This window comes from Symphodus melops (genome assembly GCF_947650265.1).
Source record: "Symphodus melops genome assembly, chromosome: 12".
NCBI classification, from domain to species: domain Eukaryota; kingdom Metazoa; phylum Chordata; class Actinopteri; order Labriformes; family Labridae; genus Symphodus; species Symphodus melops.
Genome location: NC_136702.1, coordinates 23,409,999 through 23,428,337, shown reverse-complemented (window position 1 = coordinate 23,428,337; position 18,339 = coordinate 23,409,999). Strand labels below are relative to the sequence as shown.

At 41.9% G+C, this 18,339-nt stretch overlaps 1 protein-coding gene across 3 annotated transcripts in view; it reads left to right on the top strand.

The window, feature by feature from the left end:
• LOC306832385 (inactive dipeptidyl peptidase 10-like) overlaps positions 1 to 18,339 on the top strand; it is a 162,039-nt gene that overhangs the window by 83,443 nt on the left and 60,257 nt on the right. For all 3 annotated transcript variants that reach the window (XM_079357035.1, XM_079357037.1, XM_079357036.1), the window contains exons 2-3: positions 8,638 to 8,752; positions 10,642 to 10,737. In XM_079357035.1, the coding sequence (XP_079213161.1) occupies positions 8,638 to 8,752; positions 10,642 to 10,737 (211 nt within the window). The remainder of the gene's footprint in view (positions 1 to 8,637; positions 8,753 to 10,641; positions 10,738 to 18,339) is intronic.

Below are 18,339 nucleotides of genomic sequence, written 5' to 3'. Positions count from 1 at the left end.
AGAGTGTAGCAGCCCAACGCATGTCAACAGGTTTGTGTATGTGTGTATTTCGGGGCGTGTGTGTGTGTGAAGCATGATGTCGGAGAGACAACCTTCTTGAATTGTTTTTTGCCTGTTGTTGTGTTATCAAGTCTATTTTTGTCTTCCTCTGTTCTTCCTTTGACTTTTAATAATGTCATTTCAATTTCATGTTCGTGTGAGAGGACCTGAAAAGACTTTCTACTTCGGTAGTGTCTCACAAGGTATCCAAGCAAAGCTCTGTTGTGACAAGCTACTGTGATGTAAGCATGTACTTTAGAAATGTGTATTTTCACCAGCACAGCCTGACTCATTCTGTGCACTGACAGTTTCCGAGCTGGTGTTATCGTTTTACACCTAAGATAACAGCATACGTGCCGTTTGAATATGCCAAGAAGTATGGAGTCAACATGACATCCTCAGTCACTCCTCTTCTAACTCGTATCTTTTCTCTACTTTTGTCGTAGTCTTTCACTCTTATCAAATCTCTCAGAGGAGTGAAGTCAGATATTTGTCCAGTGGAGAGATGTGACGCTGCACGTGAATGTAACAGCCACGTGACACTGATTTCCACTTCTGTGTTACATTAACTCTCCTTGCACTTACGTCTGTTTATACTTCCACTGCATTTGATAAATATTTTCCTTACACATCTTCCTGCACAACTGTACTGTACTATCACTCCTTTTGCACATATTTCGTATGGTATTGCTTTCCATGATTCATTTTTCACTGTTTATCTTATCTTATTGACGTCCCGGGTTCCCTGACTGCTGTTCACACGCTCTTTCAATTTATATCCTCATGTATTCAAATGTTGTATTCTTTGTTTTTACACCTGAAACAATGAAACAAACTCCCTGTATGCCGACCTTAACGTCCTTCTAATGAGATTCTATCTCAGACCTTGTGTGATTGCATCTCGCCCTCGTTCAGCCTGGCCTGTACCGTCCACTCAGCCAGCCTTTTTCTTTGTTTTTAACTGCAAAACAAAATACCCGACATGACAGCCAGCTGACGACTTTAATTACCCGCTATATTGTATTATTGTTTCATCACGTATGTGTCTGTCAGATCTCATATATCATCGTTTCTACAAACAGCAGGTGTGTGCGCTCATGCTCTGGCTGAATCATCTCGTGTTCATTATGATTTTAAAAATCTGTTGAAATTGACGTCTCAGGTCTCCCACTTTCATATCATCCGATAGGATCTGTGTAGCATCCTGAACAAATTATATCGACTTCAATTCAGCAATTTGTATAACCGAGTCATTTGTTCTGTTTCTTTATAAAGAATAATTGATACAGACATGTTTGGCTGTACGGCCACTCATTGATGTAAAGGCCTTTTAAATTTGCTGCTCCCTTTACAAAATGAACTGGAACTTTACAAACTCCTCTCGTCGGACGCTTTGAAGAGGAAGTGAACTGACTTGGAGGCAGAGACATCTGGCTGTCGTTGTTCTCCCTGATCTGTTTGTGGATGACCCTGACAAACATTTGCTGCTCAGATCTCAAATTTGGATGTATTTTTGTGTTTGTATTGTTGGCTGCTCGTTGACTGTCTGAAACTCTGTTACTTGTGTTGCTGCTTATTTTGTCCAGGAGACTCTCGAAATAGAGGTTTTAATCTCAATGAGTTTTTGTTTCTGGTTAAATAAAGGTTAAAAAGTCTAAGACCTTACTCTAAGACTGCCTGAATGTTACTCAAATTTCTTTTCACCATAATTAAAAAACAGGAGAAAGGTATCTTTAACCTCCACACAAAGCCATCCAGCATGTACAGTACAGATTATAAGAGTATAGACTGATGGTAAAACCTTCAGTCAGTAAAGTTGAGCAGAAAGCAGCTCCCTCTCCAGCTGTGCTTCCTCCCGTTTTAGTCTCTATAATAATGTGAGTCCCTGTTATTTTTTTTTACGTAAAGCTGTTTTCTCCCGGGTTTGGAGGCGATATGCTGTTTCAAAGACTGATGAGGTGATTACAGGAAATGGCTTCTGTTAGCACACAGCTAAGCCATATGATTGCCCAGGGACTGCTTAGCAGCAATCAGGGGAGTTTTTTCTTTATTGTTCTATCATCTGCTTTACTGCTTTAAACCACCGATGCCTTCCACTCATTGATTATTGAAAATGTTATAGAATAGAATAATCTCGCCACAACGGTCAGGCTCTAAACTGAAATTGAAAGCTGATGATATTTAGAGGTGCATCGACTGGTTTTACGCACAGCAATCAGTTTACAACCCCAACGCTCAGACTGTGGAGTCAGACGTGTGTGTGTGTGTGTGTGTGTGTGTGTGTGTGTGTGTGGAGCAGCTTTGTGAAGTGTAAGAGATTAAGTCTGATTATAACACCAGGGTCAACTTTGGGTTAGAGACTTTTTGGTGCTCCAGTCTCGGGCCGTGGAGAGGGAGGGTCCAATGAAGTCTGTAACTTAGAACATTTGTTTTCTTGTTTGGATAATTTGCAATATGTGCAGCTTGAAGGCGGTTGAAAAGATTGATTAGGGGGCAGAGATTATGGAGACAGGTCAGTGGATAGAGATGAAAGAGAGAATGACAGCGCCTCTGTGCACTATATCTTAGATCAAATCCACCTGATAGACAGCCTGTTTGAGGGTTTTTAAAGGTTATGTACAGTAGAGGGACTGATGTAGTCTCCTCATTGTCTTTAAGGACTTTCACCAATGAGATAAATAATGTGAATTCTGGGGCTCTTAAGTAAAATAGTCCGACACCGTGGCACCTTTAAATCGCTCCATACTCAAATAGTTCACTTTTCACATGTTCCCTTTTACTTAGTGATTTCCTATTTTCCTTCCAATACATAATGCTCTGTGCTCTCCTCGACCTGATGAATAATTGAGCGTGTTGATCGATTGTGATGGTGTTTACTCCAGGGACAGACAGAATTACAGAGTCGCTGTAATTAAAAGAGGGCTCTAATAGAGGTCTGGGTTGCATGAATAAATAATCAACGATTGAAGTAAAAAAAGCATCAAAGTTTTTTTATGTCGCAGGTGTTATTTTTGTTGTCTCTGAGATTCAAAAGATTTCTCCTTGTTGTTTTCTTTTAATTGTTGTGACCCTTCATGTGCAGAGTCGGGCTGGTGACGCTCTGCAGTCAGGGAATAAGTACGACTGGGAATTCACATCAGAGCTGAAACGTTTGTTTTCTCATTCAGTTCTCACAAACTTTGACCTCAGTTATAAAATCAGTGTCCTTAGAAGCAGCGTTTCTGTCAGCTCACAGTGACAGGCCGACTGAGATCAGAAATATAACAGATTAAAGGAGGAAAAGGGAAGAAAAAAACTGAATCTGCTATCGATCACAAGGTTTATTTTTGATCCTGCTCAATGATTCTCTGTGGATAAGCTGACTGTTAAACCAGAGAGCCCACAGGGAAACAGTCCTGATCAATAAGCTCTAAATCACAGCTGCACATACAGATGATCAGCGTGCCTTAAACTCCTCCGTCTGTGAAACAAATAAAGCCAAAACACTTCCCTGTGACGGGTGCGGACTTATTCCACGTTTGGAGCCAGAGCCTGCACAGTTTGGATCGGCCGAAGGAGCCGCGGTTTTGTCCGCTCACAAAAACACTCATTGAACTTTTAAAGGACACCGTCCACAGCAGAACAGATCCTGGCGTCCGTGTGAATCTCGTGTCAGCGCTCGTTACGTTTCCCCTCGTCTTCTCTCCTCTGCTCTGATGTTCCAGTTCACAGAGCGCTGCACGCCACAAGTGAGTTGTCAATCAAGGCGGCTTGTGCCTTTTTATAGCATCAAATAACAAATGAAAAAGACAAATTCTCAGAAATGATAATGAACACAAATCAGCGTGACCTCTGACCCATCAGTTAACATGGAGGAGGCGGGGTCAGAAGGGGGCGCTCTAAATCTGTATGCTTCATGCGATGTGTTTTCGATGTCCACTTTCTTATACACAACATGAACAGGGTGGCTGATCTGCATGTCTGAATAAATGATTCAAGATGAATAAGGTCTGCCTGCGGAGGTAAAGTTTGATGTCATCATCGTGGGGGAAGAAAGATAAATAACTCGGAGCATAAACACAGATTAATTAGATCCTTAAAAAACAAAAAGAATAACAACACATTTATTGTCCAAGCGTTTCCTCCTCTCCCTTTTGTTACAAACGTATGCTGATCATGATCATTGACAGCTTAAGTGCATCAATTCAGAGACACACAAATGACGTCAATCTTCTCTTTCAATCCCTTGTATGAAAACCAATTATTTCAAAAACTCCTTGATGACAGGAGAACTGTGTTATTAAACCAGAACACATACAGTATGATTTATTCCTTTAGTAAACAATGTGTTTTTGTCAATGAGTCTCCCACTCAGGTGGATGTTCTGTAAGCACGAGGATTGGTTTCAACTGGTTTGTTGAACTGGTGTTTTTCTCTGACACTTAGACATCACACAGTAATACGCTGAGCAGCAAGCAAAACCTCAGGTGAACAGAGTCAGTTATAACTACAGGGAGACGTCTCATCACGCACACAAATACAAATACAAATACAGTAACGATGGGTGGAGGGTAGTATGTAGATGAAGAGATACTTTCACAGAAACAGGCCTTTATTCTTGTGTTTCTACTTTGAGGCAGTGAAAAATGAAGAGGCAGCCTTTCTCTTGTTTTTAGCCGGTTATTTATGACTCTGTGTGTCCCTGCGTAGCGCTTACTAGAACCATTATAAGATGATAGAGATACAAAATGCTCCACAGGAAACAAGTCTGAGGTCTATTGTACGGCAAAAAGGATTGACTAATTCTGAACACGTAGGTGGAGTGAGGAGAAGTTTGTTGCAGCTTGTTTTAACTTCGGCCTCTCCTCCTGCACTCATCACAATCAGAAGCACGCGCCCACTGCAAGAATTTGCAAGTTTGCTTATTTTTTGTACCTTTACTCCAAGTAACCTGAGTTGCAACCGAAAAGCCAATAATTTAGGAAGCTATCACAAGTTAACCCCAGGTGTTTCGCACCATCCTGTCCAACAGACAGCAGGCCAACCGAGCTTCTCAACTGCCCGGAAGCGTGTGAAAGCAAACCCAGGGTTCAACTTCGTTTTTGGAAATCACCTCACTGTGATTATATTTGAATGGTTTGAATGAATCCTCTCCCAAACATGCTTTAGAGTTCAGGTGCAGTCCAACTCTTCCTGGTAGGCTTAACGTTCATCGTGGCCATTATTACACTCCCTCAGTCCTGGTCATGGTAATGGAGAGACTCAGCAGGTCACAAGTCACTTATTGGTCCAATCATTCCTGATAATTGGGTTTATAAATTGAGGATGATGATCAACGGGGGTTAAGTAGGAAACTGTGGAAGAAAATGTGAAAGAGAGGAAGGGGAAAAGAGAGGGAGAGGTTAGTCCCACGCATGAAGGCACAAGGACAATTTAGGGGAGCTGCCACTTTTCAAGGACATGTCAGCGTTTTGTAGTATTAATGACACACGCAGCAGGCCAAGTCCTGATAATAGATGAGTCTCATGAGTCAGAGGGGGACTGCGGATAATGTAACCGTGGTCACGGCAGCTCGATGGACTGGAGGTACAGGGGCTGCGCTGGCTCAGTTGGTAGAGTCGTTGTCAAGAGTTCGATCCCCAGCTCCTGCAACCGTGACACTTGTGCAAGACACGTAACCCCGATATGCTCCTGCTGCTTCATGGGATTAGTTACTTCTGATGACTTTACACAGCAGCCTCCACCATCAGTGTGTGAATGTGTCAGTGTGACCTGTGGTGTAAAATCCCTTTGAGTAGTCAGAAGACTATAAGCCCTGTACAAGCTCTGTTACTCAGGAGATCAGGTGTATTTGATAATGTTTGTTCATTTGTTAATTAATCAGTTAACTTCTGTGTTTTGTGGATCATGAAACGTCTGTTAAAATCTGTCAGGATTGCCTCATCAGTCAGAAAAGCTCCAACTTGCCAAGGTACACTGCTTGAACTATGACCAATGATTCAAGTTTGAACTCCTGAGGGACCCAATCAGCATTATTTTGTGTAGCTGTCTTCAAGCTCACGGTTTAATGTGCAGAAGCTTCCAGGAAACATTGGTTTGAATGTATGAAACATATAATCAGTGATAACTTCTTGGTATTTCGCAGCTGTTAAAGTGTGTGCTTCATCTCTGCATCAGCCTGATACTCCAGCTGGTGCATGAATTTCCCAATCTCAGAGTCAGGCCTGCCTGAAGTAATGGCCAGAGTCAGACTAACATTTGCATCCAATGGCTGGATCCAATCACATTTTGGAGCTGACTGAAAATGTTTTCTTAACAAGGTATTGTTGCCTTGGAGTCAAATATCCAAGCCTCCTTCATGTTGTGTTATGTATTTAGACAATGTCTGACATTAAAGGGAAGGGAGGGGGTTGTTACATTTTGAACACAGTGTGTTTTTGAGAAATGTTGAAAATTAAAGTTGAATTGTGTTGTCGCTGCTTCAGTTTAGGATGGATTATGTTTCTGCTAACCGGTATGGGCCCCTCATGCAGCTGGGCCCTTCTTATGGGCGGCGTTGTCTACAGTATATCCTAAACATCGTCCTATACATATATTTTCAGACCAATTTAAAAAAAAATCCAAGTGCTCGAAAAATGAGTGTTGATGCAAGAATAGCGAGGAAGCTTGTTGTTCTTGGGTTTGTTATTTGAGAAAGAGATTTTTCCTTGGACTCTAACTTGGCACTTGCACAATAAGCACATTTTTGGAAGCATGGCATCAAGCACAAAGCGCCCTTTGTGAGTAGTTGGAAGTGATGATGTCTTTTTACAATCAGATGAAAATGTGAACCTTACTGCTTTTAAACTGCAGTGTCAAGTACTGAGAGCGATGAAGTGTGAGAGACAGCTTCTTTGTGGAAACAAAAACCTGCCTCTAATTGACAACAATTTTCTTTCCTCTGTTCCTCCAGCCTTCCCAGGTGTAGTTGTAGGTTGGCCAGGAAAACACTGCATTTCACTTGCAGTGTGTTGTGGGTAATTGAGGCCAGGAGGAGCTGCGTTGAGAAGAAATTCATAGTGGTGGAGGCTTAATTCACCTTATCAGAGGCAGCAGACGTGGTGGAAGAGTCAGTTTAAGACGCTCTAATACCAGGACTCAGGGATGGAGTCGAGGCCAAAGCTTCACAAACGCTCCTGGATTGCTATTTCACTGCAGATAATATCACACTCGGTGCTCTGTGGCCACTCAGAAGGCTCAAACGAAGACTTTCTGCAGCTCGTTTGACTGACGGAGCCCTTGAAAGCAAATGCCCACTGTATTGCTTATCTGCTGGAAGACGTAGCTACAGCTCGACTTGAGGTCTCATAACACACAACATCCATCGCAGCTGCAGAAAGTGAGAGTCTGGCCTGCAGCAGACAGTATGTGTTTTCAAAGGTCAGGTGTTGTGATTGAAAGGAAAGGTTGGCCAAGCAGGGATTGAAGCATGCAAATACTTCTCCATTGTTCACGAGTGAAACAGAGAGTTTCATTTCTCTGGCTTACAGTGTGGCTCATGCAAAGCCCTTCAGAGCAAATCCTTCACCGTGCAGGGGATTTGAATGGAAATACACAGCCTCAATGTGACCTGTGTTGATACAGTAGGTGCAGGAGCAGCATCACTACTGAGTGCACCACATTATCATCCTGATGCAGATGCTGCCCTCATACCACGCTTCATCAACCTAATCTTTTTTAAATAGATCTGAAATATAAACCTATAATACCTTTAGCCTTTTTGTTCCTCAGAGGTTAGAACACTTTTGGGTCTTCTTATTTTACATGTGTGGAGGGTCTCATGCCATAATATAACTGGTGATAAAACCTCAGTTACCTCAAAATTGTAGCAATGCAATGTTGTGCTGAATGGTTGTAGCTCTTTCACAGCCTTTAGGTTGTGCAGATTTAAAAAAAAACAAAAAAACGATGCATTAAGCAACAAAACTCCTGATGAAGGCAAAGTCAGTTTATTGCAGATTAGGGCTGAAACGGTTTTTGTATTTGTGGTGTCACGGTTCGGTGCACACAATCACAAGTCAAGTGGAGATAAAAGGCAATCACACATTGCTGTATTCACACTCTAATCCAGCTGTTAAACAACAAACGAAACAACAAAACACACGAAGAAGAAGAGTAACATACAGTAGCAACATCAAATGGCGGAGCTAGAAGACGTCGCCTTATTTGAAACAGTTATTAGTCGTGTCAGATCAGGAGGTGTGTTGTTTTTTTATTTCATAGAAATATTGATTGATTTTAGTTTGCATCATTTTCTCATGTTTTCCTCACACACGGTGAAGTGTATTTGACTTTATCCTGTATGTGACCTTTAATAACCTGTAGTTCAGGCTGTTCTGGTTTAATGAAATAACTCTCATAAATACAAGTGAACAAATGCCAGTTCAGGCACTGGCGGTTCAAATTGTTCTTGAGCAACACTCAAGAGGGTCAACCTCATTTAATCAATGCAACAGGGACGACTGTGCAGTCATGCTATCGGTGCATCGGTGGAAGTGAATTCATTCACTATAATGATACAGCAGTCACTTCAGTGTTCCCTCTCTGACCTCTGTTTTCTCTCTGTCTGTCTCCCTGCAGGACCTGGGCGGGGTGAGTCCTCCTCAGAGGAACTGGAAAGGGATTGCTATCGCTCTGCTGGTCATCCTGGTGGTCTGCTCCCTCATCACCATGTCCGTCATCGTCCTCACACCAGGTTAATGACCGCACGGCTTGTACTCCTCTTGTGTTTGTGGGTTTCTTCAGTAAGGACAGTCTCTGTTTTCTGACCTGCTGCTGTCTCCACAGCTCCACACTGTTTGATACTCCTGCAGTATTCAGCTGGAGTTCTGATGTAAATTAAACACCTGCTTTTACAAATACATAAAGAGAAACTCAGATTTACTCATCTGAAACCCCTCAGCTCTCACTGCCCGTGCGTCCGCTCGCTCCCCCCGGGAGTTTTCCACGGTTGGTTAGACTTTCATTGCCTCCATAAACAAACACACAGTGTGGAGTTATCAGAGAGAGCCAATATGGCTGACTTTCAAAAAAAGTCTTGGCCCTCTGTTTCTGCTCACAATCAGCAGCTGTCCTATTCAGAAGAACCTCACCATTGGCACGCCGTCTGTCTGCAGAAGCCATAACATTTCATAATTACAGAAAAAACATACCCGGGGGCTCCAGTGTGAGCAGCTTGAGGATTTTCAGGTCCACTAATAATCATGCTAATGAACAAATGAAACGCCAATCTCACAATCAACATTGTTCTATCAGCATCTTCTTCTTTATATGTTTAAGTACTTTTGAGTAAATCTGGATTTGATGGACTATCAACACACCATCTGCTTAACAGATGGACACGTTGTTTTATCAGGATAAAGGAATATTTTAATTAAGACAGAAGTCAACTTGAAAACTCTGATATTGAAGCTTGAACATGAACCGTTGGCCATAAAGGGGCAGATAATTAATGAGTTACCCTCAGCCCTGTGTGTCCTTAATAACATGTTATAAAAGGCCAGCCCTGATGCTTTTTCTGTAATCACTTAACAGATTTTGTCCTGTTTTGAAAAGCTGAGACAGCGGTTCATTTTTGCATCTATATCCCATTGAAATGTGCTCTGAATTGTGGAGGAAAATGTTATTCGAGTGCTGTGATTTCAGTCAATAGCTTGTCAATAAAAAGCGTCACACTTCTGTTTGTCCATCTTCAATATGAAAGCACTCAATGTCAAACCTTATTGAAAGAGGAAGCTCAAATTCACAGAGCAAAGAAGTAAATATTTAAGGGATGCCGTGTCAACAGAGAGCATCTGATGCTGCGCGATGTGACATGATTTCAAACACTCACATGCTGTTCGGACAGTGTTAGAGTTTCTGCTTACATGCTTACATATATCAGACTGTTTTATTGATATTACAGTGAATCAATGTGAATTTGATGGAGTCCCGAAGTATAAAGTAAGAACTCTTTTTTTGCAGCGCTCTGACAGCTGTGTCTCTAACACACACAGACAGACGGTAATATATCCTCAGGATGCTGCTGGTGCTCAGTGCCACATGTTCTAAAGGATGACTTTGTGTTTTTGATGTCGGAAAAACATCTGAAGAACCAGTGGTGACAACAAGTCATGAAAGGAAGGCTTAGATTAATGGGTGATCTTTGAATGTAGACATGCACAGATTGTGTAAAAATAATAGTGACACTGATTGATTGAGCGACATTTTAGACGATTGGCATAACTGACGCTTTTTCATAACTTCCTTTGACGTAAGACCATGCCAACAATTCCTCTCATGTTTGAGAATAAAAACAGATGGTGACGTCATCTGTCCATAGAAAGTCTTCTCTGAATTGTTGCATAAGGTGCCAGCCTTTAATTAAAGACACACCAGATAAACATCGGCTAATAATATCAGTTCATGCCAAATTATACTTTTCTGATGAGCTGATGTCTGTCAACAGGACAAATATTGACAGATAACAATGTTAAACTGATGCATGGTCCATCTGTAATTGGTGGAGAACTTCACACCTATGATGTACTCATATGACACAACAACATGAAAGGCAAATTAACAGTTCATGGTTTATATTTGCAGCCGACAGCCAAAGCGGAAGCGACACCAAACTGATGGTGGAGGATCTGTTCAAACCGGAGTTCCAAGTCCACGACCCCGAGGCCAAATGGATTAACGGTGAGTAATCCACAACACAAACTGTACCTGCTGGAATCAGAGCGTTCCTGTTCAATCCTTCAGATGGACGGAAAAGAAGCATCAGAAGCATCAGCTAGAAAAAAAAACTAAACAAAGAAAAACACCAGGGCTGCACTGTGCATTGTTTTAGCAGCGACACAGCAATATGTGCATGTGCAATAGAAACAATGTGACTATATACTAATATTCCCTCTGAGCACATAGAGAACTGATCACTGTGCATGGAGACAGTGGCTGGCATTATGCAAACGCCCAACATACCGTCTGAGGTTGATTTTGGGCAGTGTTTGGACTCTTGTAGTGTATGAAGTGACTTTTCAGATTCAATAACAGCCAACAGTACTCAGTGTGCACAGCCTCAACACGTCCTCTGGTGTGCACGGTTGCAGGAACATATCCTGAAAAATAAATAAAAACTCTGTGGCACACGAGAAATAACTTTACTGTATTCAGGCTTCAGCCAGCACAGTTACTGACATTTAACGAGCAGACAACAACACAAGATTAAAGTAGTCATCGAGATGGCGGGCGAGGCTATGCTAACATTCGCTCAGTAGCACCATATCCAACAGAAGGTCCCTTTAACACTCACCAGATACAAAGAATGATCGGTGAACGAGTGCTTGGTTCACACTACAGGTGTCTACTGAAATGTTCTGGCTTGTTGTTGTTGTTTTTGTCCTGTTATGGTTCATCCCTAATGGTTACTGGTCTTGAACTGTCTCGACCTTGTTCTTGGTCTTGAGTCAATTGTGGAAGCATGATATAATGGTGACGCATCAAGCTGGGCTTTCTGCTGGTTCCTCAGAATGACATATTCAAGCTCTGCATCACATTTCTGTGCATGTATTAATATAATTATTACAAATCACAGCTCGACTCTAACCTGGCATGAATGACATCTGAATGACTTCTGAGCGTGCTTTGCACAAGCAAACAACATCTCTGCTTCTGTTGAGCAGCAGAGGGCTGACATGCCTCTCCTTTGTTACTGACGCTCACTAAAGACGCCAGCAGACAGCTCAGCTTTAAACAGGACTGCCATCCTTCACCCCGGTCTTACCTTTGCATGTATTTATGTAAATTCAGATGTTTGGATGCATTTTCCGTCTCCTTATTTAGATTGCATCGATTCCTTATTTGCAGGAAGCGGATCATACGTTAAGCCTTGAAGGCTCTGGCTGGAAATAAACCACATCAAGTGAAGTGCAAGAGAATCTGATTAGTGTTTGTTTAGAGAGAGGGAGGAGATAACGATACCTCAGAGGGAAAGAATGGACAGGATTGTGTTGTTCCCGTTCTCCCTGTACAGATTAGTGTGTTTGTTTTGGCTTTCCTCTTCGATGCCCGTCAACTGTGTGACTCTCAGTCCACGCCTGAGGGCAAGTGAAAGAGGCAAGGCCTTTCTGTCCATCAATATTTCATTCCCGGGTGACATTTTTCCACTATCTTCGCAACGCCATCTCATTCCCTTAGCTGACCTCAGGCTAGACAGAGCGAGCTCGGCTGTTGTGCGATGAGCCAGTCAGAAAAGTCAGCTTTATAGGCCGGTTTGTGGATGGATGGGGCAAAATAGACCCCAGACAAATGGGAGAAGATAACAGACAGACGGGCGAGGGGGAAGATTGATCACCAGGATTTGAAGAAAAAATTAGATTTTTTTTTTTTCCTAAGGCAGAGGCTTTGGAGGTTTTGGCTTGAAAGTCTTTCATCTCTGTTGACATCAGAGATAATCTGAATGAGCACATTATGGGAGCCAATATAAAGTCGAGTGCAAATTGGATGGACTTTATTTCAAAACTTTATTTACTCAGAATTAGGCTGTCATCTGCCCTCATTTTAGCAAATCGTTAATTTCCACTTCATAGAAAATGTTCTGATTGTGTGACTTGAATCTTTTCTGTTTATAATTTCAAGATCCAACCGCCACACTAGCAACAATCTACGCATTTATCAGACCACAGACAAAGAAGAAAATGTTCCTCTTGGATCAGCAAGGCTCACCAGTATCCAGCTCTCGTGAAATAAAACACGTTTTATCCATAAAGATTCGCAGATTGATTTAATTATGACGTCGCTTTCCCAATATCCATCTGCATCTTCTGTAAAATGTCATGTGTATGAACAAATGTTAATGGTACTAGCTTCAAAAGTTGACTGCGCATGTGATGCACCAATGCATCAGAAGTGATCGAGCCGACCTCCATTTCACAAACATTTGACTTTTTAAAAACCTGACGAAGCTCACATCTCACTTTTTACAAATCAGCTTCATGTTGTGAATTTGGCAAACTTCATTCCCGTTTAATGAAAGTAAATCACAGGAAAATTAGTTTCCTTTTCTCTGCTGGAACCGCTGAAGTGAGTCAGAGTGAAGACTTATTCTTTTCTGCTGAACTGAGAGATGAGAAGCAGATGAGCGGATACTACTTAGGAGTCAGCTTTATTTTTCAACAACGATGTAAACTAAGATTTTTAAGATGCTGAATATTAAAAACATGAAGGATGAAAATCGAAATGCTGAGATACAAGATATATAAAAAATAACAAAAGAAATAGTGGCGTTCATACCTGCAACATAAAAAAAAAAGGAAGTCTTGAGGAAGACGATGCTAGAGGATGATTGCTGATAGGCTCCGAGATGAAACGAGTGCTGATATGAACTTGTGAATGGGTTTCCACATTACAGCCTGATGATTAGTCAGAGGGAGGGCATCATTACAGGTTACATTTGGTGCCGAGAGCTCAGTGATTCATCAGGTACACTTCCACATTTCTTGTATCAGAGCCAGTTATTCACAGAACATCGTTCCTTTGAAAGGCTTCACCTCTTCAACAATTTTTCGATGCCAAGTCAAACCCTTTATTATCTGCCGTTAGCGCCGGTGAATTAGCATTAACCTGACCATGCATCAGCAAATCAGTCGCATCATTTCACGTCGCGATCACTTTATAAATTGTACCTTCTTTCACACAGATCTGCACGTTTCCTTTCATTCAAAAAGGCTTCACCCCTCTGCGGTGGTGTCTGACATCTCTGCAGCCGTCATTCTGACGAGGTGTGGCTGTTACTGATGAATCTCTGCTCTGAGATTAAAGGGAGACATCTGCTTGATGTTGTGCACAGGTGCATTAAAAGGACACGCACGGTCCTCTCCAGCTGTTGTGAGAAAGTCACATTCAGCTCGCGCCGCACGTGACTCAGAGAGCGTCACTCTCCATCAGTCGTGTCGCGGGCTCCCCCCTCCGCCTGTCATTGACAATCTGCTGCGAGAAGGGCATCATATCATGTTCCCATTGGCTCAGCCGGGAGAACATAACACTCCCCTTGGCTCGCTTAAGCTCTCAAAGCCAGGAAACTGCTCATTCAGTAGCTCAACAGACGGACAGTGAAGTGGAAAAACACCTTTTTCACCAATGTATTTAAACGCAACATCCCAAGTTAAATCTGACCCTGCGTCTTTAATAGGAAGTGACCTCTGTTTGAACATAAAGTATGAAAGAGTTTCATGGCTAATTTTCTCCGTAAGAATATGTACTCAAGCTGCAACCTCCAGTATTGAAGAGTAAGAGATTATGGACGTGTACAGTCCTGCAGTTCAAGTGTCCACTCGAGGCTGCAGGAGCACCGGAATTCACATACACACCTATTTTTAAAAAAAGCAGTTTTTACAGCAGAAGTGTAGGTTTACAGCCTGATTACTTCTGATTAGCTCATGTGTCTCTTTCGGCACACACGGGACAAGGGGGTGGATATTTTTTGGATAACTCCTCGTTTAGATTTGATTTTTAATTTTAGTTCCACATATTTGACTTGTTTTTTAGAGCCAAGCATCAATTCATGGATGGATTAATTAGTAGTGGGCCCTTATATTTGCTCCTGATACCAAAGACACTGCTTCCTCCAATGACAGAAAATGATGAATATGAAATGCAAACTGTAGTGCAAGTCCCAACATGTTGAGTTAGAATTTAAGGAACAGGAAAGAACAGAAACATTTTGAGATTATGAGATCAGACTTTCTGCACACAGCTGCAGGTGTCACTTGAGTTAATACTAGTCATTGCTCACTTCAATAAATGGTCAGTTCTGCGATAATCTCCGTGGATCCATTATTGAGCCTTTAGCTGTCGATGCTGTTTACCTCGTGCAAATTACCGCTCCACTCCTCCCAATCACTCGTCCGCTGCTCAGCCTGTCAATTCTCTGCGCTCGCTGCAATCAGATTCATCTCTTTTATTACCTGAAAAACAGGCTGGCTGCTGACAGTTTAATTCATCCTTGCAGGACTGTTTGGTTTCAGCAGAAGCTCTCAGAAGTAAACATAGTTGATTATGGGAAAATTAAAACCGCTGAATCCTGCTCGACTTTAATTCAGTGTTGGAAAAACGTGCATTCAAGTGAGCGATTAAAAGCATTCTGAAGTATCTCCCTGCAGCACATCCCCGTTAATGGCTCTCTTTATAAAATGTGATGTTTTCCCAACAATTACGTATTAATGCACAGTATTTGTTTTGTGCCTGGGTCCTCAAGCTGTTGAGCTTGATTAGAGACATCTCTTTATTTTCAGCTTCTTTCCAAGCAAAAGTGTATTCATCCACACGCATGACTGCAGGAATATGCCTGATATTATCTCAGAAGGAATCAGGATGCATAAAAAACACAAAAACTCCTCACGCATGCCACTGCAGGAGATCTCAGTTTACATAATCCTGTTGATATTTAAAGTAGAGATGAGTACACGATTTTTGTTTTAATGTAATACTTTTAAAATTAACCAGAGTGAAAAACTAGGTTATCATAGTTTATGACATTTAGTTATACATGTTTAATGTTTGGGCCTTTTTGCTTTTATTAGCTGAAGAGAGGCTGATGGGAACGTTGGGAGGAGAGAGTGAGGAGTGACATGCAGTAAAGGGCTGAGGTCGCATTCAAACATACTGTAGAGTCTGTATGCAGGGTGTGTGACATAACTACGAGTCTATCCAGTGCCCTAGCTAACAACATTCACATAGTGTTAAATGTCACATATCCTCCTCCTCTTCAACCAGTTTCATAAGTGTCAGAGCTCCTCTTGTGTGTGAAGTGTGTTGTTGTAAATCCACTCTGATCCTGTATTTGATCATGTCTATAAACCCCTCTATTTCAGCCCTGCTCAGAACAGGCTGTTTCTGTGTCTGTAGCTTTAAATATGTAAATGAGCTGTGTCTGACCACGCCCCCTCTCTGGAAGGGCTCGGGTGTACTCGCTGCTTTCTCGCTCCATGTCCTATTGTTTACGGTGAGAAGGCAGACTCAGAGGGCAGAACAAACACCTAGCTGTGGGAGTGTCACCCACCTGGGGGAGGGGCTACTGCCCTTTGTGATGTCATGAAGGGAAAATCTCCGAACGGCCTGTTTGAGCACACATTTTCTGAAAAGTGGAGCAGGCAGAAGACAGAGAGGATGAACTTTTCTCATCATTGGGGGGTTTGGAGACAGACTAGAGACACATGTTAGAGTTAGAGGAACATGAGGAAGTGTATTTTATATAACATGTGACCATCATGGTTCAGATTTTATGTGTATGATGTATTTGCAGATTAAACCACCAAAATAACTTCAAATTTAGTTCACACTAAAAACGAAACATCTATAAAATATAAAAAATATAAATCTTGTTCACATTTTAGAAGTTATCACTGTTTGTTTGAAATGCTTTGAGTATTTATTTAACAAAGTTGGATTGATAAATATTTCAAGTTTAGATTTTTTTTTAAATTAATGACACAGTGTAAATACCTGAACTAAACTGCATATGTTATAAATGAGGTTTTCCATTTTCAGAGATATGAAACCATAAAAAAAATCCTCAAAAAGACTTTAAAAGGAGCAAAAGCGATAATGACTCGCACACGTCCATGTTAACCACAACATAACATGTCTGTGAGCTTCATCATTAGCTGTTGACATTCTTGTATCAGAGAGGATTATGACGCTTGGTGTTATACATCAGTGGCATCTGGAAAGTCATATCTTCAGTCGAGTGTGTGTCCTTGACAGTGATGAATGTGATCCTGCTTCCGGTCCTAATTACTGACATAAGCCGACTAACGCTGCTACCAGAGAATAAAAAGTCCTCATTTTCACATCCTCTCCTTCACGCTGAATCACCTTCCATGTCACACCAAACAAAATATCTAGCTGATGCTTTGCCAATATTGATCACTCATGTCAGAGAAAGCCTTTGGTATTAAATCTTGTTCCAAAGAAACTTTTCAAATGTAATCTCTAAAATGTGGGAGACAATGAGGGCACTGATGTTGTTTTCAGCATCGCAAGTTCCTCAACCCAGCAGAACAAAGCAGTTGGACTGATATTGACCGAGACTGAGTTCATGCTGTGTTACATATATAATAATCACAACTCCAGCTCTAACACTGATGAGTCATTCCTCTCTCACGGGTAAAAGAAAAAATACAAGGCAAATATGCAACATGTCCTTTAAAAGTGAAATGCAGTAATAAGATAATGAATCTGGAAATGGAAATATTCAAGTTGCGTGCATGTACCTCAGATTTGTACCTGAGTTTTATTCTCCAGTAAATGTGTCCTCCTGACCAGGCTCCACATGCACAGGGTTAAGACATGCCTACCAGGCAAAACTCAACAAACGTGAAGTTCATCTATCGTTACAATACAATATCCTCAAACTGCATTCCTGCTGCTGCTGCTGCTGCACAGGAATGCAGCAACCCTTCCCTCTGATGCTCATTTGTATCGACACCAGAGACGTTGTGTGTAAAGTCAGGATGATCTTTTCCACCCGTGTTCCTCTCGGCTGAGCTACCCACCTTAGCACCGACACATCCCATTACTCTCAGCGTGGGGCAGCGTTCGGTGAATCATTGTTCTCCTTTGGCACCTTTTCTTATAAGTAATGAATTTGGCACGCGGTACGAAGCTTTTAGTTGGACTGTGAATAAACAGCCGAGCTGACCATTTTGGACTGAAAAGTTATATGCTAGTGGGTTTACTTCATGGCTGCTTGGACTCAGGATAGCGTGCAAATGTTCTTATCAGTGTGAAATCTTGCAGCAGTTCCATATTAATGCGAGATCACTGTGGTGTCTAATGGATGCTTGCATGTCTGCAGACCTGTTTTCTTCACTAAATGACTGAGCACTTAGTCGTTTAGTTTGGAGGGTCTGCTCGTGTTGAGCCGTCAGCTCACCTTGATTTTCCTTCATTTACTTAATTAGCTACATGATCACACCAATTAGTCTGGAGTCCCCTGTCACTCAAAGCGGTGGCAAAAGGAATAAAAGATCAGCCATGTTACTGTCAGCTGCCACCGATCTGCAAAGTGGTTTGCATGTATTGATTGGCTACTGTGAAACAGAGTCTGAAACAATAAATCTCGTTCTTCTTAGACTGCTTTTCCACTTGCATGCCTTCGCAGCATCATTCTCAGGGGTTAATTAGGAATTGCATGCTCTGGTGCCTCCCATTAATTAACATTAGAGACTTCCCAAGCTGTGCTGGGGGAACTACTGCAGAGGTACAGGGTGTAAGCTGTGTGTGTGTGTGTGTGTGTGTGTG